The sequence below is a fragment of the Myotis nattereri genome (genome assembly GCF_964212035.1).
Source record: "Myotis nattereri genome assembly, chromosome: 3".
Taxonomy (NCBI): Eukaryota; Metazoa; Chordata; class Mammalia; order Chiroptera; family Vespertilionidae; genus Myotis; species Myotis nattereri.
The window spans coordinates 56,139,612-56,167,094 of NC_138077.1; the positions used below are offsets into that span (position 1 = coordinate 56,139,612).

General features: G+C 45.9%; 1 protein-coding gene across 7 annotated transcripts in view; it reads right to left on the bottom strand.

Annotated features, from left to right (window-relative positions):
• Positions 1-27,483, bottom strand: part of KALRN (kalirin RhoGEF kinase) — a 573,479-nt gene that overhangs the window by 328,336 nt on the left and 217,660 nt on the right. For all 7 annotated transcript variants that reach the window (XM_081085419.1, XM_081085418.1, XM_081085412.1 and 4 more), the window contains exons 8-10: positions 26,990-27,121; positions 25,775-26,005; positions 9,114-9,236 (exon numbers count right to left, since the gene is read on the bottom strand). In XM_081085419.1, the coding sequence (XP_080941545.1) occupies positions 9,114-9,236; positions 25,775-26,005; positions 26,990-27,121 (486 nt within the window). The remainder of the gene's footprint in view (positions 1-9,113; positions 9,237-25,774; positions 26,006-26,989; positions 27,122-27,483) is intronic.

Sequence of the window (27,483 nt, forward strand, 5' to 3'; positions counted from 1 at the left end):
ACTTTTTTTTTGTTTTGTTGTTGCCTTTAAGATTCCTTTTTAAAAAGCCAATCTTATTCACCCTAACCAAGGAGGATTTCTGAAAGGGAACAAGAACTTCACCACACTTCAGCCACCAGAGGGAGAGGATTAAGCCTCCCCTGAAAGTCAGGCTCAGTGTGATGGTAACTATCCCAGCTAGAAAAAAACATGGAACCTTAATGGGGCTGGGGAAATGGACAGAGTAAAGAATACCACGTCCTTTTGTCAAAATTGGGTTCCTGTGGCTTAATATGAAATAATTACTTAGTGTGTGTTTTTAATTAAAAAATACAGAAGAGTCAAAGAACTCATTCAAATTTTGACTCTAAGATGCCTCTTCCCAAGGGCCAGATGCTGGGGCTGTCTAGGCTAACTCTCCTGCAGTGCAGTCTCCAGTTCTATCAGGATGGCTCTCAGTTAGGTCCCAGGTTACATGATTCTGGGGCCAGTGTTCTTAGGAATACCCATCTCTTCTCCATTTATCGTTCTCAGAGCTGGAAGGGACTGTAAAGATCATGTGGCCTGAAATACACCTAACAAAGGAATCCCCTCTATATCATTCATTCCTTTATTTTTCAAATGCCAATTACCTGTTGGGCTCATCATGCTAGACGTTGGGATAAAAAGACTAACAAAAATAAATTCCTGCTCTAAGAAAGGTACCAGTCCAGCTGGGTAGTGAGGCTAGCATACAATTGGTGACACCATGTGATAAGTACTACCATGATAGGGATGTAACCTAGAAAACTGGCAATCAATCCAAACCACAGAAGCCACTGAAGGCTTCCTGGAAGAGGTGATACTTGAGATGAATGTTTAAAGAAGAATAGAGCCCTAGCTAGTTTGGTTCAGTGGATAGATTATCGGCCTGTGGATGAAAGGGTCCCAGGTTCGATTCCAGTCAAGGGCACATGCCTGGGTTGTGGGCTCAATCCCTAGTGGGGGGCATACAGGAGGCAGCCAATCAATGATTCTCTCTCATCATTGATGTTTCTATCTTTCTCTCCCTCTCCCTTCCTCTCTGAAATCAATAAAAATATATTAAAAAATAAAGATGAATAGAAGTTGGTTAGGAGTGGACAGAGTTAAACAGGTGGGAAGGATTAAAGAGGAGGTAGCACTGACACCTGAGAGCATGGCATGCTCAGGTCAACACTGGGACAGCAGGCCTGTAGGGGGGTAGAGGGAGTACAGGAGAAGTAAAAAGTAAAACTGGAGAAGGCAGTTACCAGATCATTAAAGGTATGTAATACCAAGAGTTTGAACTTTATCTAGGTGGGAAGCCATCTGTGGGATGGCTTTAAGGAGACCATGATTGGAGTCAAGGAAAACAGGAAGCTATTGTGATCATCCAAGCAAGAGGAAAATCAGACTCTGATCTAAAGCTGTGATAATGGAGATAGAGGGAAAGGGATATTAGAAGGTAGAATCTGTAGGACTTTGGGGTGGACTCATGAGGGTGAGAACAAGAGGGGAATCAAGAATGACTCCCAAGTTTCTGCCTTGAGCAACTGAGTAGTTGGTGTCCTTCACTGGCATAGGGAATACAAGAGGAAGAACACACTGGGAAGGGAAAATAAAATAAATTTGGACACACTGGGTTTGAGAACCCTCTGAGAAATCTAAGTGGAGGTATCTAGAAAGCCAAGAAATTTATGAACAGGGAGCTCAGGGGTAAAATCAGAGATGACACACAGATATGGGAGCCATCAGAGCAGGGGTATCACTTGAGCCTGGGAAAGAATATAAAATCATGCAGGGAGTGTAAAGTGAGAAGAGATCTGAGGAACGAATTCTGGGAGAAAGAGAGAAGAGTCTAAGAAGGACCACACAGAAAGACATAGAAAATCAAGAGCATGGTATCATGGAAGTCTTGGTAGAAGATAACTTAATAAAAAAAGAACTGATCAACAGGATCAACTGCTTCAGAAAGACCAATTAATATCTGAAAAGTGTGCTTTGGATTTAGCAACACAATTGATCAGGTGGAGACTTGGATAAGATTAACCTTGGTTAGCCAGAGGAAACAGAAGGCACGTGGCAGGGGTCAAGGGCATCTAGGAGGTGAGGAAGTAGAGGTACAAATATAGACTCTTTTCTTGAGAACTTGGGCTATGAAGGGAAGGAGAATCAGGAAAGCGGGGCCCCAAAAAGTTAGTCTTGGTTTCTTTTTCTTTCTTTGTTTTTAAGATGGAAAAGAGTTGCAGATGTTTATTTTCTAAGGAAAGAAGGGTTGCCTCTACTGGAAAAACCTCCTGTGATAAGAATCACATTACATGGCTAGACATTTCAAAAAGCAATTGTGGGTTAGAAGTGATACCTAAAATAAGCTAAAATTGGTTCATGATACCTTCCAAATGTATCTCTTTTACAGGCAGCCTTCAACTCTCAAACCCACTCCCCTGTCTTGAATAAAAAAAAATATTTATTCAGAACTGAACATATCCAGTTACTTCAACTTCACTATCCTGGCAACTTTCCAATAATCACAGGATAGTTTGTCAAGATCCTTTTGAAAATATATTTTCTAGAATTAGGCACAATATTCCACATGTGATCTAAATAGCCAGTGTATAGATAAATTCTTATCCTTCTAGTTTACAGGTTATATTTTTCTTTATCTCACTACTCAAAAGCCTTTAATATTCCATTTTGCTCTGAGAGTGATATCTAAACCCTTTCATCTAAGTGTCAAGGTTCTTGAGAGTCTAGACAACCTACACTCTTTCAGGCTTTGCTACAATGATTCGCTCTCTACCATGTAGAACCTTTGGTAGAGCAGCGACTTATTTACAGTGTCACAGAATTTACAGGCGATGCCAGGAAAGTTGAGGACTCTCATCACCACCATGTTTTTCCTTGAGCCAGAACTGAAATCACATACTCATTTTCCATATCCTTCATCTGACGGAGCAGACAACGGTCCTCTCCAAGAACCACCAGGGCTTCTTTTTTGCTCTCCTTTCATCTCTGTTATTTCCCCATATCATTCATTACCCTCAGGTCTGTAGCTCTCACAGGGATGTGAGCCTTTCTGATATACCCTCACCCACCTATTAGGGTCCTTTAGACAAAACATACTCTTCTATTGCCATGTTCTACTTATGAACTCTATACCCTGAACTCTCAGGAATATTTATTATACTAATCTTCTTGTGTTAAAATACCTTGCTTATTACACATGCCTTTTGTTGATATAAGAGAGGCTATAAATGTTGTTTGCAATCTATATTCTTCGTATTTCATTTAAACCCAGGGTGATGATCTAAGGCAGTGGTTCTCAACCTTGGCTGCACATTAGAATCACCTGGGAATCTTTTTAAAATCCTGATTTCTGGGCCTTATCCTCTGGAAATTGTTCCTTTGTTACTAATGTTGTGGCCCCACCCCATAACAAAGAAAGAGAATTTCCGGAGGATAAGGCCCACAAATCAGGATTTTAAAAAGATTCCCAGGTGATTCTAATGTGCAGCCAAGGTTGAGAACCACTGAGCTAAGGGAATTTACTCCACAAAGTGCTTCTTTTTAAGTCACCTGGTGCCTCGAACAGCTGGTTGTAGCTTTACTGGGATAATTTCCTCATTCCACTTCAAAATTCCCTAAATCCTTCTAGATAGGTCAACAAGGTTTTCTGCCAAAGCACATCCTCCCCGATCTTTGCAGGATGCACTCTGCCCCGTGTCAGAAGTCCATTATCCTAGTTCTATAGGATACAGTCCAGAAAAACCTTTTAAAATGCCATCAGCATCGGCAGCCACTTGTTCTCAAAGCCTCCCTTATTTCAATAGTCATTGCCATCACATGAAACAAGACATAAAAACACCACCTGTGCTTCCAAATCTTTCTGTTGGCTACCCAGAACTTCAAAGTCATAAGGAATACAGTCCCAAATCCTCCTGAGTGTGCCATCCGTTTCACACACTGGGTTTGAGAACCTTCTGAGAAGCAGCCAAAGTGGGGGGACAATTCATGGCCGTGGTCCAAGGGGCTCGGCAAGCTCTCTATAATATCTTGGATATTGGCTCTGACCCCCTCTCAATTTTCCACATCAAAAGCATGCACTTGGTTCGGAGTTACCATGGCAGGAAACATCTTCCTCGCAGCAGCGCAGGCAGCAATGTCTGCCTGTGTCCGCAGAGGGGATGTCCTAAAGCCACCCGCGGGAACAGGGCTGCACAAGATCCAAAGGCAAAGACTGCCCTTCATTTTTTTGCTGTTTCACATTCTTCCACTTGCCCACTTTCTGACATTAATTTCTCTGCATATTCCTGGCTTTCTTCCTCACTATATTTTTTCATCCTGCTTAAGAGCCTTTTATCCTCTCTAAGAAGCTGGAGTGTGAAAAAGCATCTATTTAGGCTCTTTTCCTTCTGCTTGTGTTTGCAGCTGCTATAATTGGTCTCGGGCATGAAAAGGAAGATGTAACTTATTCCAAAGGTCACCACACCACCCCCGAGGCAGGTGCATGTGCTGGATTGCCAAATGTTTCCCTTCCATTTTTGCCTATTTTGACCCCAAGAGTGAGAATGAACAATTTTTTAAAAATTTTTTCAAAAAAAATTGTTCTAGTCAAGTTTGAGAAAAAAGCTAGGATCAGATAGAGAAATAACTAACCAGAGGTTATTGAATAAAGTACTTACTCGTGACTATGTTTTTATATTTCTTAAACATCTTTTCTTTAAATGGCCTGCTTTTTCAAAAATGTTACACTAATGCTACTTAATATGCTTAGCTGCTTAAATAGGATTTGAGACATTGGATAATATATATTTGAATGTAAATGCTTGATAATTTTTGACTAAGCTGGCTTACAGAAAGTCTGGCATTGCAGATAATGAGGTGATAAATCAGACCGCTAATAGAGAATGCACAGCGGCTCTCTCAACCACAGGCACTCAAGTACTTTCCCACTAAGTAACAGCAAATATCTCAGGAGAAAGTAACAGTGTGGTATCCCATTCTACCTCCTGGGCAGATATGAGCACATCTTTCCCCTGACAGCTATGCTACTGTAGGCAGCAACTTCATCTTATACTTGTTCATACTCCTGATGATACCTAACATGCCAAAAATGTATATAAAAATATAGTAAGTTACCTTTTTAAAATCTCGTTTACTCTATGACCCACATCATTTAATGAGTTTATGGACAACTTGAGTCAAGGATCTACCAGAACCAGGAAGGGTTCCCACTGGTGCCAGGATCTTCTATTCGAGCACAGAAAACTCAGTAGCTTGGACTAAGAAAGACGTGTAGAGAAAGACCCTGGGTGCACCCCCTGGCTGGACCCTCACCACCTGCCAGTCAGGAGCTTCCTCAGTCAGGTTATCATGACTGGTCCTCTCCTCCTGCCCCTCAGCTTCTTGTAGGCTATTCAGAGAGTGCCCTCTGCAGGATGAACTGAGGACTCATAAGTACTTCATTCGTTTCCTTCAAATGACAGGTGAAGAGTCTGTTTCAAATGTGTTCAAGAGCTAATAAGCACAAAATTTAAGTTCAAGTTTAATGAGAGATAATGGATTGCTACATTCATTCTTCACAGCTATCATTTATATTTATTTTAATAACTTCCTTAAATGTCTTTACCCCAAAGGGTAACCAATGGTGAGAATCACAGGTGCCCCCCATCTTTCTCAGAGTGGAGACGGATGTGTTCCGTGGCTCTCTGCTACACCTCCCCCTCTCCCTGCATAGCCATCTCTGCCGGAGGGCTGGTCCTCCCTGCAGAGGGCAATTTCCAGGAGCTGAAACACATGCTAACAGCTCTTCCTTCTTTGATTCAAGTCCATGTTTTAAACCTGAAAACAGAGAATGGGAGCTCAGTGTTCCCTTCTCATGTCAGCCTCAGGTCAAATAATCATAGAATCAGAAGCGGAAAGCGGTTCCTTCACTAAACCGTGACCCTCCACAGGACCACTGAGGAGCGATGCCCCAGCCTCTACTTCACACCACGTGACACCCTTCCTGCCCGTATCTCCTACCAGCACCCCAAACAACAAGGAAAAGCTCCTCCACTGTCACTTGGTGTCACTGATCTCTGACTAACTCAAGAATTATCCAACTCCTGGTTAGATCCACTCCTCTCCTCCAGAGGCGCTCACCTGACTGAGAACAGAAGTGAGAGCGAAAGGGAGCACCCTTTCCTGCCTGGATCTCCCCCTTCCTCACCCCCTGAGCATGATGATCACATGCACAGGACAAGGCAGGGCTGAGGCAGGCGGCTTCCAATGGTCATCTGCCTTTGCCGTGGTCATAATTGGTTTTCCCACGTGGACTAACAATTCCAGGATGCTAGGCAGCCCCACTGCCCACTCCCTCCCGCCGAGTGGGAACAAAACAGGATTCATTTCTAGACCAGCGTTCGCTAACCATTCGGACTTCACGGACTACCGGTTGGCGACCGCTGTTCTAGACTATAGGACCCACCCATCTCTAGAGCCTACATACAGCACAATGCGGCGACCTCATGGCCCCTGGCTTAGGTATTCCACAGCTGCTATTCCTCTTCCCAGAGCAAACATTCCTCCTAAAAGCAGAGCCTTGGGGAAGGTAGAACTCTTCCTTCTTTCTCACCGTCTATCAGAATCCAGAGGCAGGGAGAAGTGGATTATACCAAGAGATCAGTAGTTGTAATACATGTCAAACAGGATGGCCACCGCAGCCCCCTCTCCCATTCTTGCTTTTTGCTCTTCATTTTTCATGAGCAAATGGGTACTCGGAAATGAGTTCATACCCAGTTCCTATACCTCAAAAAGGAGGGGCAGCATGGAGTTAGGTAAGAACACGACTGTGGAGTCAAACAGACCTGGGTTTGAATCCCAGCAGGACCCCCACCAAACCAGATGACCTGAGCACACTGAGAACTTTCTGAGCCTTCGTGTCTCTTCCATAAACAAGGCCAACACCACCTGTCAGTCAGGACTGGTGGGATGTAAAATACATAATGGAAACAAAAACTTAAAAAAGTGTGTCCCTTCTTCCTCTAGTATGAATGTTAGTTAACGTGTGTCTGGTACTACGTGAAGACATTGTCCCATGTGAAAGGCATATCAGGCACCAGTGAGAATGCAAAGGAGCAGATGGGAGGAATGGGATTAACGTTGGAGTGGCTGCCAGGCCTGCCTGGTTGTAAAAACACATAAATGACAGCTCCTTCATGAGCCTGAAACCAAGGCTGTCATTGCCTGTGAGGCTGCAGCAGAAAGGGATGGGCTGGGTCAGGGCTGGGGTGGCTCTGGGGACGTCCTCCCTAAGTGAAGAGAGGCCGAGGCACAAGACAGCCAAAAGCCAAGAGCCTCAAAGCTCTGGGATGGCTCCATTCCAACAGATTAGCCCAGGTTCCACCCCCATTCTCAGCAGACAGGGGGTCCAAATGGCCCTCTCCCATATTTTGCCCCTAACAGGCTGGAGAGGCACCCAGAATGCCTGGGCACCCAGATATTTTGGATCTGTGCTACATCTTGCCCACAAAGGCACACTGGCCCTGTGTCTACACTATGCTGGCATAGTCCAGCTAGTTCTGCAGAAGGTCCTTGTGTAGCTACGAGGCTTCTTTTTGTTGTGGTGGTGGTGGTGGTGGAGGTGATAAAATATACATAATGCAAGGCTTGTCAAGTTTAGAGGTATTAAGTAGATTCACATTGTTGTGTCACCATCACCACCATCCAGCCCCAGAACTCTTTATTTTGCAAAACTGAAAGACTGTGCCTATTAAATAATAACTCCCCATTCCTTTTCTGCCCAGCTCTCTCCCATTCTTTGCCCCCTAACAGAGTAGAGAGGCATCCAGAAGGCAACCACCATCCTACCTGCTGTCTCAATGAATTTGACTATTCAATAAATTTGACGACTTCACATAACTGGACTCATACAATATTTGTCCTTTTGTGACTGACTTATTCCACATAGCATATTGTACTCAAGTTCATCCATGTTGTAGGATCCTTCTTTAAGGCTGAATAATATGCCATTGTATGTATATACCACATTTGGTACATACATCCATCAATGGACACTAGCACACTTTTGGCTACTGTGAATAACACTACTATGAAAATGGGTGTACAAATGCTTTTCACTTCCCACCTTTTAATTCTTTTGGGTATATACCCAGAAGTGGGATAGTTGAATCATATGGTAATGCTATGTTTAATTTAGTTTAGTTTTCACAGTGGCTGCACCATTTTACATTCCCACCAGCAGTGCACAACTGTGAAGCTTTATTCCGCAGGTTGGGTCTAATCTACCTTCATGCACCAGGTTCAGGTCGCTGCTGACATGATCCCTTCCCAGCTGCCCCTTCCCGCCCTGATTCTGAAAAGTCTTATTCCCTCTGCAACTGATCACACTTGACCACGCATTTCATCTGGAAGATGGAGATTGTGAGGAACCATTTGGAATTTTCCCAAAAAAGAAATATAAGGGAGTTAAAATAAAATCTTGGGGGTGGAGCCTCAGAACAAAAACCCTCTTATATCACTCCACCATTGAGACAAATGGTTAAGGTCTCTCATACAGCCACTCTGCAAATTAGAAAACAGTGCCCATTTTTTTGGAATAGGTATGCAGCTCAGCTAAAAGGCTGAATATTGTGCAAATTACAGGCTAAACACTGTGCCAGTGATACAAAGGCACTTTCTGTGGGCACATTCAGCCTTGTTGGTGCATGGCATGGTCACCAGGTGCCATCTCTTCCTCCAGGTCCTGGAAGGTACACAGCTTTAGAAACAGAGCAGCCACTGATTTCTAGCTCCACTTGACTGCAGTGACAACCATAGGGGTGGCTTTGGGCTGTTGATGGTCCTAACGCCATTCCCTCCTGCCATCACCACCTTGTAGACGAGGCATTTACAGATCATGCCAGCAGAATGATTTTCTTTGATGACTGTAAACTGAGGGCCTATTTACCACTCATGTAGGGACCCAAGAGCAGACAAAGGTCTCCTTGCAATAGGCAGAATGGCAGCCCAGAAGCCATGGGCTATCAACCAATGTGCCTCCCCAGACACCAAAGTCACAGCCTTGGTCTCTCTCACCCAGCTCCACACACACACATGCACACACACACCTACAACTATACTCAGCATCTTACCTGAGCCACCTCTTCAAAGTCATCATGCCGCTTCTGCAGGGCTCGGGCTCGATGCAGAGACTTCCCAACCCCTGTGTGTTTGCTGAGAAAGGCCTCACCATGGTTTTCAATCCAGTCCAACACCTGATCAGAGGAGGAAGACAGAAACAATGACTTTTGAGCAGAAGGAAAGACATGTGACAACATGTGTGACTGCTAAAGTCCTGGAGTCCCCATCCCAATCAGAAGGCAGCAAGCAGTCCAGGTGGAAATGTTCAATCACGGTAGATACAGGGGATTTCTTTACAGCCATGGGCAATACAACAGCCCCACCCTTAACTAAATTCAGCTCTTCCTTTTTTTATCTTCACAATATCACCTCATTACTTTTTCAGTTTTCTCACCTTAATTAATTCCTTTTTAAAAGTAAGCTACATAGACCATCAGGCAAGTTTAACGCCCTCAATCACCTTTATTTCAACCACATAAAGTATCAAGTTGGGCAGTTCCTCGGCTTTCTCTCTAGTATAAAAATAGTCACAGCAGTGGCAATCAGTTACAGGCATGCTGCCTCACTGTGCTCCCGGGACTCTCCTAATCTTGGAAGTAAAGTCTAGAGTAGTTGGTTTCCAACTGGAGGGATGCTCAAGATAGCTAATCACCAGGGCAACTGCCCTCTCTGGCTCCTTTCCACCTCTCTCCCCCACGCAACACCAACCGACCAACCAAATAAATAAGGTCTTTGCACCCTTAAGGCCTTTAGTATCTATGATTCTCTTGGGAAGCAGTGGTGACTGGATACTCTTCCAGGCTTAAGACCTAGTGATTTGGCCTCAAGACATTTTCCTCAGTGTTTGGAGAAGCTGGAACAGAGGTGGCTGCAGCAGTAGAGACATGAGTGAGAAAGTGAGAAATATGTTGTCTCAAGGGGCACTTCACAGGGGAGTGGAAACCCCTTAAAAATCTTGAAATGTAAGGAGGACCAAAGCCTTTAACATCCCTTTTGCATTTGCTCAGGTGGCCTAACAAAAATGTGGGGGAAAGGAAGCAGTCCATTTCTGTTGCTGAGGGGGTGGCACTCAGTAAATCAGGCAGCTACAATGACATCAGAATCATGCAGACATACTAGTACCTATTTCAAATACGGCCCAAACTCAGCTGATCTCACTCTACTTGTACTATACTAAACTTTAACTGAGTATTTGATTAATGATGATGAATTAGCCTTCTCAGATTTTAAAAGGACTTTTGGGAAAAAGGCAAATGAACTAGGCCTGTTTAAAAGGGTGCTTTAATCCATTCCTCTGTTTTTTTCTACAGATTGCCCTATGGCAAGCAGATAGATAAAATCATCCCATAGCCAGCAGGCATGGGAGTTCCAGCTCTGCAGAATCCAGCCTTCGGCTTCACCCTCTCTGGCACCTGAGATAAATGAATGCCTGCAATTGTGCAAAGTACAAAGCCTTCAAAGTCTTCAATGACAGTGTCACCAAGGCCACAACAAGATGGTATTGAATAACATAAACTAATGAACATATAGAAACATGAAACAGACTGTCAAACCTCAGAGAGAAGGCAGGGGAGTGGGGGGAGAGATCAACCAATGAACTCATGTGTATATGTATAACTCATGGACACAGACAATAGAGTGGTGAAGACCTGGGGGAGTGGGAGCATTGGTCAGGGTAGGAGAAGTCAATGGGGGAAAAGGGGGACATATGTAATACTTTCAACGATAAAAATTAAAAGAAAAAAAGATGGTGTTAGTTCAGAGCAATGGACATGTGAATATATTAACATGTTTGTGAAGTGGTTTGACAAACAAGCACTTAACAAAGCCAGAAGGTCAGGTAATTGTCCATTAAAATGAAGAAAAAGGTTTTTTTTAAAAAATGCTTTTAAACATTGGATGTAGAGATTTTGGAGGCACATCTGTAAAAAGAAATCGCAGTAGTAAATGAACTGTATTTTTACCTTTTGCAAACATTGAAAGGCAGCATTGAAAGGAGCTCTAAATGTTCCTTTCTTAGAAGAAAGAAGAGCCTGTGTTCCCTCAGAATTATGTATGGTGAAATTTCAACAGCAGAAAAATCAGGAGAGTGTATTTTTACTTGACTTGCAACAATTTGATCCCACAATTCTCTATTATAAAGGGGAGAATGAACACCAGCATGCAAGGTCAAGGATAAATAGTTCAAGTCTCAAAGTTTCCCATCGCACAGTTTTATAATGTTTGGGCATATCTAAACTTTTATTAATCCCCTTTTGAGAACGAATTGAAGCTTGGGGATAATTTTTACATACAAAAGAGCTGTCTTGCAGCCGTTCATGAAGGCTTTGGAATTTATGACAGATTTTTAGATTACAATTTCTTTCTTAATTTAGCTTTGCGCAGTTAAGTGCAACTTGCTTGTCTTGCACTGTTTTCATGAATTTTATTTTATTGCATTTCATTTTTTATCTCTAGCTTTAATAAAATTGGTTGTTCTAAAGCACATTGGGTAAAGAAGAATGATTTTCATCCACTAGTTCGGAAATGGTGAGCTTTTTTACTCCCTGGAAGTGATTTCACAACTTTTAAACTTTATTAAAAATCAATTTGTTTCCTGTTTAAGTTATCTTGCTTCCTTTAAAATGTCGACTTATTTTCAGTTAGTGACAGTTTACTTAATTAGCTCTACCTTAACCACTTAAAAATCTATTTACTTCCCATTTGAGAGGCTTTCACTTAGTTTAAACATAACTTTGATTGCTCTGTGATGTTACATTGCCTCTGTTTCATCCAACTCCGGCCATTAGAACTGAAGCTGTGGGGGAACCTGTGCAACCTCAATGAGATTCGGGAACTGCAGGGAAACCAATTCAATAGACAAAAAGGCAAGTGATTTAGGAAGTGAACAAAATTATTTCAGTAATACACAGACACCAAAAGAGTACCCGAGGATAGGTAAGCACAATTAATATATGAGATATTGTGTAAAATGCCAATTTCTGACTGTTCTGTAACGGACGGTTCATTTAGAGCTAGCATGGTTTGATGCACACATTTGGACCACATGTTCTCTTAACCCTGATTCCATGACCCCAACCCTGGGAGTACAATCCAGCCTCCCACACAGAATGGGCAGCAGAGAAAGACACCTCTGAAAAGTAAATTAATGTGCAGCACTGGAAATCTGCACACCCCTCAGCTTCTGAACACCCAGACTCTGACCACCACTGGTTGAAGAATAAATTGCATTTCTAGCCAAACCCTGGACCTACCAAAGTGTAGGTACCTATCAAGATACCTCTTATTAGCTAGCTCTGTTTAACTCTCTCATCTACAATATATTTTAAAATATTCAATTACCAATTATAATCAGGATAGTGCAGAATGGTGGTTAATTATACTGAGTGATGGCTTTGAATTGGTATTTAAGTGTTCCCAATACAAAATTTTTTATCTTTTTTTTTTTGTGTGTGTAAGGGCTCTACAGGAAGCAGAGAAACACACGTGGATATGGAGATTCATACATTCAAACATATTTATTACTCTCATTGTGCCCTACATTGTGCCCTGGGTATAAGGACAGCCTGAGTACAGTGTTAAACAAGGCAGGTGTGGCCCTCACTCCAGAAACTCAGCTATATAAGCAACAAGCACTAGACCCAAAGTCACACAATTCATCATTAATTGCAATGGTGAAAAGTGCCAACAGTCAGGGGCCCCTAATTGGGGGGTCAGGGAAGGCCTCTCTGAAATAAGGTTGAGCTGAGATGTGAAAGCGAATAGGACTTAAGCTCGGAATTAGAAAGATCAGCATGGCTTGAGGAGGAAGGAAGGAGGAAATGAGCCCAGAGAAGGAAGAAGCCAGATGGAGCTGAGCCTGGTGTGTGGAGTCAGCTTCCAATAGTCATGCTAAGAGCCACTGAAGGGCTGCAAGGAAGAGGAGACATTGTGGGATCTGCATTTAGAAGTTATGGTTCTGTCTGCTTTGTGGAGTCAGTTGGAAGACGCCAAGAAGAGAGAGGTGGGAAAACAGGAGGTTACTGCAGAAATCCTGACGAGACGATGGTGGCATAGACAGGGCCAATGGCAGTGTCCGTGGAGAGATAGGCTTGAGTAATATTTAGGGGAAGGAACAGCCAGGATTTGGTGATTGGTTATGGGGCTGATGGAGAGGCAGGTGGAAGGTTGACCCCAGGGTCACTGGTGCAGAAGCAAGTTACAAGGGACAGTACAGAAATGATAGGTTTTTCTTATTTTTTCTTTCAACTTTCATATTCATGCTGTGGTTTTGATAAATGACAGTTGTGCTTCTGAACGTGAGTGGAAGTAGCACCTAATGATAGTTGTCAATCTGCTTCTGGCAAGATGCACCCTTAGTTTCAAGGAAATAATTTTATACACTATGGTTTAAAAATAAATTATAAATTGTTGATATAGCTGGATCCTAATAATATACAAAAAATTAGGAACAAACCCATTTGAAGGACACAAATTTAGGCTTAAGTGAAATTAACCTGTGCACACTTGAAAGGGCATTTCACTGAGATATAGTTTTTGAGGGGCCCCTTAACCTGACATGCAGTCCTCTGTGGCCAGCCCCACCCCACTTTCAACCCCACCTCCAATAAGTTTCTGCCTCACCCCTAAATTCCCCCAAAGCTACCCCTTACCTCCTGAGTTTTGCTGTCGCTGTGTTTAGCTTTACTTAAAATGTCCACATCTTGTTTCTCCCTATATCCACTTTCTAGGCTCCTTTCTACTCATCCTTTAAGCGCCATCTCAAAAATCTCTAGTTTTAGAAAGCGTTTTCTCTTTAATAATCCGCCAGGCTGTGGTGCGGTCACTCATCTCCGATTCTGTCCAAACCACAATTATTGCCCATGGGCCTGTCTCTCCCACTAGCCTTCGACCTCCTCTGATTTCCAAACAGCATGGTACTCAGCACAGTGTGCTTTGCTTAAGACATGTTGAACTCAACTCCAACTCATCCCCCAACACACAACTTTGGGGTGAATATCTACAGCTTCACACTCCTACTGTTAACTCTATCTTAGCATCTCTCACAGTCTGCATTCCCAGATCTCTCTCTCCATCTCCACCCTCTCCACTGCACCTCTTGGCAGGTAGGTAGTTCCTACCGGTGTATTTAGTTCTCACATTCTTTCATCTGCCTCTTCCCCCAGCAGCCCTGCCAGCACCACTCATGCAGGAGATACTCAATGAATGTTTATAGCTATGAACTGTCAAGTGCAAACATGGTTGAGGCTACTGCCCGACTGTCTTGGGAGAAGTTGTGCCACCCATTCAGCAAAAGGTCTGACCTTCACCCTGTCATTGGGAACAATAGCCCGGGTAAGCATGGGACTCCTCACCACTCCAGCAGACAGGCAGTCTTGTAAGCAACTTGTAAAGCTCTGCCTCCGTTCTTGTGCCCCAACTTTTCAAACAGAAATTACTCCTTTCCCAGAACATCCTTCTCCAACAGAGACACTCACATCCTAAACCGGATTTGGGAGCCAATGTAACAGCCATTATGCATAATTCCCTAATCACCCCCTTTCTTTCTCATTTAATTGTGTTTATTTCAACCAGCATACAATCAAGACAATACTTTTCAGGGGAAGAGACAGTCCTTTCTAGCTGCTAAGGAGAAGAGAAAAAGTCCTTTTGAAGAGAACTACAGTATTGATTATTTTCTGAACAGTGGCCATGAATGCAGCTGAGTGAATGGGAAAACATCAAGGGATCTAGCTGCCTCCTATCCCAGGACTTTATTATTATTATTATTATTATTATTATTATTATTTGATAGAATCTTAGTTTTATTTATTTTATTAAGATTTTTAAAATTGATTTTTTTTTAGAGAGAGAAAGGAAGAGGGGGAGAGAGAGAGAGAGAAACACTCAAAATCTCCCATTTTCATGAACACAGGCAGCTCATTTGAGTCTCAAGAACATTGTGGGTTCCATTTCATGCACCTGGAACATCCTCCTAAACACACCCCGTGGCTATCCAGCCAGTTCTCTGCTGCACTAGCTGTCACTATACAGCCTATTACATGTTTGTCTGTGGTGGTGTTATCTGTCTACCTCCTGTGAGAGGCCCACGTGGGCAGGGCTTTGTTTGGGTCACCGCTATGTTCTCAGAGAGCATTTGCTGGGTAAAGGAGTGAATGAAATCAACCAATCTGATCTGAGAACTTCCTGTGTGATAAGGGGCAGAAACCATAAAAGGACATGGAAATGTTTTGCAAACAATTGTGGAATCAGAATTCCAACTCTCTGATTCCCTCATCTGGCTCTCTGATCAATCATCTTATTTGTAATAGATTACTAAATTTGTGCCATTATTTGATCTATGGTAAAACAACAAGGTGTTTCCTTGTTTTACATAAATGGAAGGACTCCTCCCTCGCAGCTCCTTCCTCCCAGCCCCCAGCCTCCCGTTGTTTAGAAAGCCATTTTTCCGGAGGCCAATGGAGGAGAGTTTACACACCATCAGGTGTCTTACACTCACTTTGTTCTGTTAAAGGTTCAGGCTCACACGATGTATAAGAGTACTTAGGGCAGTCCATCAAGTCATTATTCCTGTCTCTTCCCACAGCACACTGAGCATTAGTGCTGGAGGGGAACAGTTCACACTGCCAGTGCCACCGGAGAGCCGGCAGGCGCCACTCGAAATGCCCAATTACCAGTAATTCATTTTCTGTCCCCTCTTTGGAACAAGTATGATCAAAATAAATGTCCTGCTATGGAGGGAGAAGCCATCATTTTTCTGAGAGAGCTCAGCTGAAACTCGTTAGCAGGTGTATAGACTCTCACTGTGAACTGTAGTCCCTTTGCCTGACAGATGTCACGCTGAGTGCAAGCTGGCTAAGAGACCAGACGACCCAAAGTTTTAGCTGCATCCCACCCTTGGGCCCCTCTACTCCCAGCCATCCCACTCCTGACTCTTCCCAACACAGTGGAGCTGGGGGAACTGGAACTTGTCTTGGTCTTGGCACCTCCCTGCGAGAACCTCCTCACTGGTGCCTCGGAGCCTGTTTATGGTGTCCCCCTACTTTTCATCACGAAGGCTGGGACTTCTTAAGTCTGAGGCTCTCAAACTTTAGAATGCTTAAGAATCCCTGGGTGGTTTTGTGTGTGTGTGTGTGTGTGTTTTGTGTTTTCTTTTTTTCTTAAACAGAGGCACCATCTTCCCCATAGATTCTGAATCAAAAAGTATGAAATAGGGCCAGATAATGTGTGTTTTTAACAGGTCCCCACTCTGGCCAGATATTTTAATGCCAGGGATCCAATCACACTTTGAAAAAGATAGTTTCATATTCACACTTAACACCTCCCTTGTTTTCTATAACAAAATGGACAACCATTTCCAGTGATTTTTTTCATAAATGCTCCCAAACCTAATCTTGCCTCACCAACTGAGTTCATGCTCTGTGGCCACACCAGGATCATAGCTCCCAGGATCTTCCCACTCCAACCTATTCCCCCTCTGGCACCAAAATACCTCACACCTTCACCTATTTCCTCTGCTCAAAATCTTTCAATAGTTTCCCACTAGTCATAAAGTTTGAGACTTTTATCCTTTAGCCTAGTATTCAAGGTTCCAGAAATTGCATGTTGACCATGCTGAGCATAGGGGTTATCAAAAAGAAGTGACCCCCCCCCCCACAGTCAGTGTGGCTAAGTGGTTGAGCATCAACCTATGAACCAGGAGGTCACAGGCATATGCCTGAGTTGTGGACTTAATCCCCAGTAAGAGGCATGCAGGAGGCAGCTGATCAATGGTTCTCTCTCATCATTGATGTTTCTATCTCTCCTTCTCCCTTCCTCTCTGAAATCAATAAAAAGTCTATATCTGTATCTATATCTATATCTATATCTATATCTATATCTATATCTATACACACTAGAGGCCCGGTGCATGAAATTCATGCATGGGTAGGGTTCCTAGGCCTGACCAGCAATCAGGGCTGATTGGGGCCTTCTGGCTGCTGGCCGGGGCCTCCCTTCTCTGACTGCCAGCTGCCAGCCAGTGCCTTCTTCATTCCATACCATCCCCTGGTGGTCAGCGCATGTCATAGTGAGTGATCGAACTCCCAATCGAACTCCAGAGGGGACACTTTGCATATTAGCCATATATACATATTTATTTATTTTTTTACAAAAGTGACCCTGGGTGTTGACTGTCTTGTCATTTGTTAACATAATAGGAATTGAGGACATTAAAGGTGTTTAAAATTACCATGGATCAAGAAAGCCCTCAGGCTCAGTAACTCCTGGGAAGGGACTTCCTCTCATTGCCTCCCAGGCTGTATCTGCCTCCCTACCCTGCCTGATGGAGGCAGCAGGTGCTTCTCAGAAGGTGCTCATCATGGAAGGAGCACCCTTCAGTCAGAATAAAGTTTGCATTCAGGAAGTCAAAGGATGCAGGCCATGATGGGAAGTGAAGAGAGGAAGGCAGGAAGCAGGGCCGAGGAGAGTGGGGTGGGGTGTAGAGTGGGAGGGGTACTAGGAGTCCGTGAGATTCCCAGGCAGGAGGGGCTGAGAATGTCAGAGGCAAGCCTCTGAAGCTCACTCCTGTGAAGGAGAGAATGAAATCAACCAATTTCATTGCCAATTCTAGCTGAGGGATAATGGAGAGGATGGGAATAGAGCCTCCAGTACCAGCCTCCTCCGAAGGGGAGAGGGGCAGGGTGCTCCCTCTAAAATCAGGGACACCAAAGAGGCAGATGGGAAAGTTTCCTTATCTTCACTCCAATCAGCAAGCACCGCTGACAAGTGAGCCCTCCCCAATTCAGCTGAGCCTTACCCCTGCTCTTCCTGGGCATTCACCCCGCCCAAGGAATTACATATTAGCTACTTGAATGTTGGTTATCACATCAAAAACTTAATTGAGAATTTTAATACTGCTGAATACTACCATGGAAAAATGGATATTATTCAAGCTATATACTACAAAGAAAAGTGTCAGCAATGAGGAGTTAACATAATTATTTTTGTGAAAAACAAATGAGAATGGGTTGTGTCTGTTTTAGGGAAACTTGTGTAAGATAAATAACTGTAGAAGGCATTTTATAATGACTGGACAGATGGAAAAGAGTGTTTGGTATGAGTATGACTATGCAGGTCTTACTAGACAGGCAGTTTGAGTCTGACTCTCAGATGTCAGAGGCTATATAACCCTTGAGACCAAGTAACCCACCAGGGTCCTCTGAGCAATGACATTCCAGCACTAAATTATAAACCTAAAGGGCAGGGGCTGTGCCTCTCTAGCAGAGTGCCCAGGGCATAGAGAGAGGCTAAGAGCACAGACCTCATGGTCAGGTGGACGTTTGAGTTCTTGCTCTGCTAAAGTAAAGGCAAGTTTACTTGTCCTTTTTCAGCCTCAGTAAAATGAGGACCAAGCTATCACCTGGCTTACAGTTTTGGAAGATTAAATAAGAAAAGGCACATGAAGGGATTAGATGCTCAATCATATTTACTCATAAAGATGATGAATCCTGAGCTTTGAACAATAAAACTTGTATAAACACTTAGTACTAGTACCAAAATCTCAGGGCTGGAATCCAACCATCTCTCTGACATCCGAGTCCCCTCCCCAACCCAGTAAGTCACCAGTTCAAAGTTCAAATGGCTCCCCCTTGAGTGTGTCCGCGTCCCCCCCCCCCCCCCGCATCCATCTGGGACTATACTCTGAGCATTTTCCTTTTTTAGATGCTCTAATACTTCCTTCTCACAGGAAGAGTTAATTTCTAGATCTATCAGCATTCTGGTCATTTCATTCTGTGTGCAACCCAAAGCACTCATCTTTTATTATGCAAAGCTGTCAATTGAATTACACCATGCCCACACTGGTCTAGTATGATGAAGGGGCTATAGTCAGTAGCTGGTAAAAGGTTGGATATCTGGAGTTAAAAAAAAAATTTACTCTCAAATCCTTTTTATACATTCTTAGGCAAGCAAGAGCTGACACAGTACAAGCTGTAATTTTCTATATGAGGCTCCAGAAAAACTGGTAGAAACAGGTAAGATTCATTTGTAATGCAATGGATTTTAATGTTAATATATTCATTCAGAATGGAAAGTCACTGAGCCGGATAAATTCTGCCATTACTGCCCCTCACAAGCTCACCGGATTGGACTGCTTAAAAGCAAAAGATGATGATGATGATGATGATGATGATGATGATGATGATGATATTTTAAATCTTTACCCAAGAACATGCTTAGAGAGAGAAAGGGAGAGAAACATCTACGGAAGAGAGAAACATCACCCGGTTGCCTTCCATATACTCCCCAACCAGGGATCAAACTGCAACCCAGGCATGTGCCCTGACCAGGAATCAAACCGGCAACCCTTCAGTGCACAGGACAGTGCTCAACCAACTGAGCCACACTGGCCGGGCAGGCATTATTTTTAAAGGATGGTATTGGAGCTTCAAACATGTCACTGTCCCACACACACCACTGAGACCACTCCTAAGCCTCCCAGCCTTACCTCTCAGCTTTACTGCCAGGAGCAGGCACCCAGTTAGACTTCCTCTTCCCAGGCCCCTGGCTCTCACTTAACTCTCTGCCTCCTGGCCTTCCCCCATCTCCTCTGCTTAGAGCTCCAAGCACCAGTGCAAATCCAGCCCAGCCACAGGGACCTTTCCCTGCTTTGACTCCACCAGACTATTGCTGTTTTGCTTCTTTGGCGCTGAACCTAGATAGCTGTGTGCCATTCACAGGACCTTAGGTGTACATGTCTTCTCTCGGGCCAGAAACCTCCAACTCCTAGCATGGGGTCTTGCACAAAGCAGGTGTCCCAAAACACTTTATAATTTCTTACTGCACAAAACCGAGAGAGAAGAAAAGGAGAAGCTGAACAAGATGGGCTGCAGAGAGTGTTCAAAATGGTTGCTCTGGCTACAAAATAATGGGATAGAATTTGCATCTACCAGAAAGATCAAGAATCTAGCTACTCCTTGTTCTTCTCACCACAGAGTCAGATCTATCTGGTCTTGGAAGAAGTCCTTTACATCCATGGGAAACTACAGGGGTTAGGGGAAAGCAAGAGATAGCAGTGGAGCAATGTGGCTTTTCTGTAGGGCTCCGGGACTGGGAGCCCGGAGACCTAGCTTCTAGTCCCAGCACTATCATTAACCGGCTGTGTGGTTATGGCCAAGTTACTTTACATCTCTGGGCCTCAATTTCCTCCACCATAGAGCAGGTTAGACTGGATGCTCTTGACAGGCCCTTGACAGCTCTGAGACTTATCACTGAGTGAAACAGAACTCAGCAGACCCACGAAGCAGTTGCTATTGTAGAAACAGGAGAATCAAGGGTCCCCAACAGCACAAGCACCAGGGGGCGCCCGAGTACCATTCAAAGAGGATGTGGAGGATTTACTACATGTTAGGCAGGCGCAGAGCTAAGCCTGGAATCCTATATCATTCAGTCTGATGAGATAGGCGCTATAATTGTTCCTACCTTAGAGGTGAAGCAACTGAAGTACCACAGGTGAAACCACCTGCCAAGGTCACACAGCCAAGATCAGTCAGAACAGGACTGAAACCAGGCTGCCTGACTCCACAGCCCATGCTTGCTGAGTAACCAATAATCTGCGATTCTGTATTGCCCCAGCCACTGAGTCTTGCTGACAGGTTCCCATGTAGGCTGCAGAGCAAATACCTCTGGATTCCAAATGGGCTCAGGAGTCTTAGATCCAGACTACATGGTTCAAACAATTCTCTCCTCCTTCAAGACACCAACTCTCATGCCACTGCCTATAACGATTCCATCAATACTCTATTGTCCTGCATGCTGACTGGCATGCTTTCGTAGCCTGTCCTTTATATTTTCAAATGTGCGTGTCTTATGCCGGGCATCTTGCCAGAACCTAGCAAAGGGCTGGGCCAACTGCTGAGTAACTGATGGGCACTGAGGGTGTCTCCATGTCCTCCGCCTGGGCTGTAAGTACCTGGAACCCTCAATACCTCTACATCACAACAGCTCCAGCCATCTACCCACAACTACTAAATGTGATCAAAGGGAGGGTCCATTTCACAGAAGCAGAAACTGGGGTCCCTAAACGATCATTTCAGCTCATGGGAGAAAAAGTAAAGAGAACCCCAGCTTCATGCCAGACACAGCCAAGAGCTGTTTGGGGCACAGAGAGGAAGAAGCCAGGGTTTCTAGTCTCACGAAAATATTGGCATAGAAGAGATGAAACATGCAAAATTGGTAAGTATATAGGATTTATATAATAAAGATATAAAATATATAAAGTTTTATATAATATATAAAAATATAAAAAACAATAACTATATAGAAGTTCTGGGAGCCAGGAGTCCTTCACTCTAACCATTAGTGCATTATGTCCAGCACCTTCTGCGACACCGGCTCAGACACCCTGCCAGGCACTAATGGTTGTTGGGGTGTCAGGTAAGCATTTGAGATCATTGCCAGGTTTGGTAGCCCTTGTCTTGCACATTTTTCTTGTGCTTCTGTCCCAATGTCAGATACGTGGTGAGACAGAGTGAGGGGAACCATGGGTGAGTGAAGTGATGCTCCCAGAGGTGATATTCTCCTAACCTGAAAAGACAATGGAATGAACCAGCCTGGGGAATTCCGTTCCCATGGGAAATCCAGAGCTCCATCATGTCACCTTGAAATCTTTTGCTTGCTCTTCCTCGGTGCCAACAATGTAATTTGTACAGTAGAGATGAATTAATGGAGTTTCACTTCCAGAAATGCTCTCATTTTTTAAGAGCATGCTATAGAACAGCCACAGGTGTAGTTTAATACACTTCTTCCCGGCTTTAGTGCAGATGCCACGGTGGCCACAGGAAAGTCTAACAGCTCCCAGATAATCCAGGTCTGGATGCTGCCTTCCTGGTGGGGAGGTCTTTGCCCACCCTCCTCACAGCCCCTCTGCCCCTTTCCAATGCCCATCCTACCTAATAATAGAGAAACATGGTAATTAGCCATACCTCCGCTACCCTTCCCATTGGCTAATCAGGGCGATATGCAAATTAACTGCTAACCAAGATGGCGGCCGGCAGCCAGGCAGCTTGAAGCGAACAGGAGGCTTGCTTGCTTCAGTGACGGAGGAAGCCAACGTTCCCCGCCTGCCTTGCCGGCCTCTGAGCTTGCAGTTTAAGAAACATTGTTAAAAATATAGAAGCTAAACAAAACCCCAAAAACCTGCTTTCAGCCAGCCGGGCTTCAGCCAGCGGACCACAACATTGTTTCAATTATAGAACAAACGCAGATCCCTGCTTTCAGCCAGCCGGGATCTCAGAGCTGGAGTGAGCAGGACCGCAACAGTGTTACTATTATAGAACCCAAACAAATCAGATACCTGCTTTCAGCAGCCGAGGCCTCAGAGCTGGAGCCAAGCCTCAGAGCTAAAGCTGGCCCAGAATAAAAAAAAAAAGAAAAAAAGGACAGGTTGGGAGCTTCAGTCACCCGCCAGCCTGAAAATGGCCCTCAGCCCCTCACCCAGACTGGCCAGGAACTCCAGTGGGGACCCCCACCCTGAAGGGGGTGTGACCAGCTGCAAATAGCCATCATCCCATCATCCAGGCTGGCCAGGCACCCGAGTGGGGACCCCCACCCTGATCCAGGACACCCTTCAGGGCAAACCAGCCGGTCCCCACCAGTGCACCAGGCCTCTAGCCTATATAGTAAAAGGGTAATATGCCACCCAGCACCAGAATCAGCGGAGCTGTGAGGCCTCCTGGCCCCTGGAGCAGCGTGACAGGGGGCAGCGACCAAACCCCCTGATTGCCCTGCGGCTCTGTGTGTGACAGGGGGCGGGGCCACAACCTCCCTATCCGCCCTGCTCTGTTCATGACAGGGGAAGGCGCCCCAACCCCCTGATCAGCCCTGCTCTGTGCCTGATAGGGGGGAGCTTCCCAACCCCCTGATCGCCCTGCGGCTCTGTGTGTGACAGGGGGGAGCTCCCCAACCCCCTGATGGGCCCTGCTCTGTGTGTGACAGGGGGGAGCTCCCCAACCCCTGATGGACCCTCCTCTGTGAGTGATGGGGGGAGCTCCTCAACCCTCTGATTGGCCCTGCTCTGTGCGTGATGGGGGGAGCTCCCCAACCCCCTGATGGGTCCTGCTCTGTGCATGACAGGGGGGAGCTCCCCAACCCCCTGATCGGCCCTGCTCTGTGTGTGACAGGGTACGGAGCCCCAACCCCTCTGATGGGCCCTGCTCTTTGCGTGACAGGGGGTGGCGCCGCAACCTCCCTATCAACCCTGCCTTGAGTGTGACAGGGGGCGGCGCCCCAACCCCCCAATCGGCCCTACCCTGAGCGTGACTAGGGGTGGCATCACAACCTCCCGATCCGCCCTGCTCTGTGCATGACAGGGGGCGGCGCCCCAACTCCCCAATCGGCCCTGCTCTGAGCCTGACCAGGGGCTGCACCTAGGGATTGGGCCTGCCCTCTGCCACCTGGGAGCAGGCCTAAGCCAGCAGGTCATTATCTCCTGAGGGGTCCCAGACTGTGAGAGGGCACAGGCCGGGCTGAGGGATCCCCTCTCCCACACAAGTGCACAAATTTTTGTGCACCGGGCCTCTAGTCATATATAATAAAAGCCTAATATGCTAAGTGTATGGTTGACTGGTCGGTGGTTCAACCAATCAAAGCCAAATATGCTAATGATATGCTAAGGCTGCTCAACCGCTCACTGTGACGTGCACTGACCACCAGGGGGCAGATGCTCCAAACAGTAGGTTAGCTTGCTGCTGGGGTCCAGCTGATTGGGACTGAGTAAGATGGGCTGGACACACCTTGGAGCCCTCCCGCAGTCCCTCCCCAGCTGACCAACCTCCCAAGTCCCTCTCTGGTCCTGATTGTGCACCGGTGGGGTCCCTTGGCCTGGGCTGCACCCTCTCACAATCCAGGACCCCTCAGGGGATGTCAGAGAGCCGGTTTCAGCCGGATCCCGCAGGCCAGGCCAAGGGACTCCACTGGTGCATGAATTTGTGCACAGGGCCTCTAGTCCTAGAATAACAGCCATGAAAACAGAAGGAGGGCAAAGAGCACACCAAGAAAGCTCCACAATCCATGGACCTGGTGATCTCCATAAGTCACTCAGAGTCCGCTGAACTAGTAACGCCCGGGGCCTGGCACCTCCCCATCTCAGTCACGGACCCTGTGCCCTCCTGTGCTCAGGGATGATGCCTTTCTCTGGATAGCTCCCAATGGCAGGAGCGGGCCACTGAGCCCCTTGCTTCTCCATTCCCAGCAGGCCCCACAGTTTCAGAGCTGGGCCAGCACATCAGTGGTGTCGTCTCTCCTGAGGCTCAGGCATTGTCTCTAATGACTCCATCACTGCCCCCGATGAGGAAGGGGGGTGCTTCCAGGAGGTTAGGGCAGCCCCCAAATGGGGGACACTCCTGAAGGCCTGGTTACTTCTGGGACTCACTGCACAGTGACCCCGCCCCCAGAGTGGGTCCCAGCTAGTGCAGGAGCCCTGCTCTCCCTCCACCTGGCCTCTATCTCAGGACACCCACTGCCAGGCCCCCAACAACAGCTGTGAAAGGAATCAGCTTCCAAAGACATGTCCAGTTGGCTTTCCATTTTCCATGTACAGGAGGGGGCAAAAGTAGGTTTACAGCTGTTCATGGTGAAAATAATACAATAATCAATAAATAATGACACAAGAATAAATTCTGTTTTGCGTACTCACAACTGTAAACCTACTTTTGCCCCCCTGCATGTTTTGATACATTTTTGGATTACATGTGGTCAATACCATAGGGTATGGAAGGAGAGTGAAACATCATTTTATATGTATAATCTTGAAATTATGTGGTGGTTCCATAAAGATCTAGTAATATGAGTGCCCCCACCCCTGCCTCTCACAGTGAACCAGCAGGGAGACAGATGATGCTGGGCCTCCATCCAGTCCTCAGCTCCCAACCAGCTCCCCCACCCAATGTATCAGTCCTCAGAGCAAAGCCCAGGAGTCCCCAGGGAGACAGAGAGAGAAAGTATGAGGGGAAAAGAATGGGTGATTTCATCCAAAAGGACATTTGTAGCAAGGCTGTCCTTTTAAAGTCAGAAACATGACCATATCTTTATTATTTGTGGTAAAGGAAAAAGCCACGACTGGTATAATAATGCAAAAAGACAGGTTAAGCTAGAAACAACCTCTCATTATGGGACATACAGTCATCAACAGCTCATGCTTTAAATCTGGTTTCCCAAGTCCAATCTTGCCAAAGAATCCTCTGAAGGAACTGTATCCCACCCCAAACCTCCACTCTAGCAGGCCGCCTGCATCCATAATAAATGAATTCATTTTATGTGGGGTCTCACCCTGACAATGCTCAGATAACCCCAGGCCTTTGAATTGTGCAGACAGCTCATGCCTGAGTGAGGGTCAAGCTCTCCCCAAAGAAAACTATGTCATATAACTGCATGGAATTGCTATTCCTCAAGCTGCCTCCCTTCCCAAAACCTCAGGGTGAGAAGGCCCAGTCTATAGGGCTGCTTAGTTGAGAAGCATGCAATTAACAAGTCCAGATGGTTTTTTGTGTGGGGGGGTCATGAGGGGTGCAGCTGGGGCTAAATTGCTCTCTTCTCTTCATAAATCAGATGATCCCAGGCCTGACCACCGAGGTCAGGGACTCAGCCGTCTGCTGGCCTGGGGAGGGGAGGAGTGCCGGGTACAGGGACCTGTTACCTGCTGGACGTCCTGCTGGAAGACGCAGAGCTGCAGCCGCTGATGCAGCCGCACCTTGCGGTGCTGCCAGATGCTCTCGAGGCGCCGCTGGTGGTGCAGCACCTCGTGCACCACGTCCAGCACTTGGTGCACTGCCTTGGAGTAGTTCGCTGTGGCCGTGAGGGACTCAGAGTTCCCGGGGCTCAGGGGACGCTGCAGCACATCCAGCAGGGCCTTGCCATCCTGGCTGACCTGCAGGAAGGGAAGAGGGTCGTGTCAAGGGAGTGGAGTGGCAGACAGGGCACAGACAGAATTGGTGGCTAATCCTACCCAGACGGACGACAATCAAGGAATGGGCCAGCCAGCACTGCCATGGTGCCCAGCCCACAGCCTGGGGAGGACGGAGCGCCTGGGAGTCTGGGGGAGAGGAGTTGCAGGGCAGCACCCAGTGTCTGTGAAACTCCTGAATCAGTCTCTCTCTCCCTTGAATTTTCATTCCATGAGGGCAAAGACTGCCCGCCTCCCCAGCACCTGGAGCAGTGCCTGGCACACAGTACTTAATACGTACTTTGACTAACTCACTGACAGGTCAGGCAGAAGAACTGTTCAGAAATGAAACTGACTATATGTTGACATCATAAACCTCTCCCCCTCTTTCTTCTTCACCTTCCTCTACCTGCTTCCAAACTTCTAGATGTGGTGAGGATTAAATGAGTTAACACACACAGGGCACTTAGACTGGGGCCCAGCACCTGGGATTGGCTACCAGTTCTATCTTCATCATCATCATCATTTCTCTCTCCTGTCTTCTTTCTTTCCTTGTCAATTTCTTTCTTCTATATTGATCCTTCTTTTGCTCTCCTCCTATACAACCATTTATTTTCTCCTGAAAGTGGTGACATCCCCATCTTTCCAGAATATGCAGAGTAAAGGAAGGACTCTAAGATTGTGGCCACACCATCCGTGCTCCTGGGTTCCTCAGCCTCAGTGCTGTGTGTGGGTGAGCGCACACACACACACACACCCAGATGATCCCTGCTGATGGCCCCATTTTCTCTGCTTCCTGGCTGGAGATACCATCATTCATAGACCAAAGATCATAAAGAGTCTCCAAAGAGAGGAAAATGGCCTCTCTTCTTCTTAGTGCAACCTAGGGTATTCCGCAGTGTACAGGACGGTGCTGTCGCCACCCCCACTCCCCATACACACACAGTCAGGACCCTTGGGTGTTCTCACCTCTGTGTAGGCCTGTGTCACCTGCTCATACAAAGACTGGTGGTGGTGAATCGCCAGCTCCAGGTCCTGCATCTCGGATGGCAGGCCACCTTCACTGCACATCTTGCACCAGGCGTCCACTCCTGACAAGAACTGGAAGGAGATGCCAACTGGGTCAGTGTGGGCACTGGGTTGGGCAATGGGCAGATCATATAGTAGAGATGGTCAGATGCCTTGGGAAGAGGCATCACTACCTCTGGAAGCCTTCAGAGACCACTGCAGAGGGTGGAGGTTTTCCTTTAATTGTATAAACATTAACTCCATGTAAGAAGTCAGACCCAGTAAGGAAGTGTGGTTTCCACAAACAAACATAACTATTATGAAACTGCTGGGGGTGGGAGCCATCTGAATGTTCAACAGGTCATATCCACACACTGACTATGCAATATAGGTGTGCAAACAGCTCACTACATTGCATGTATACATTAGAGCTGCTTGTCCTGTGCACACTAACA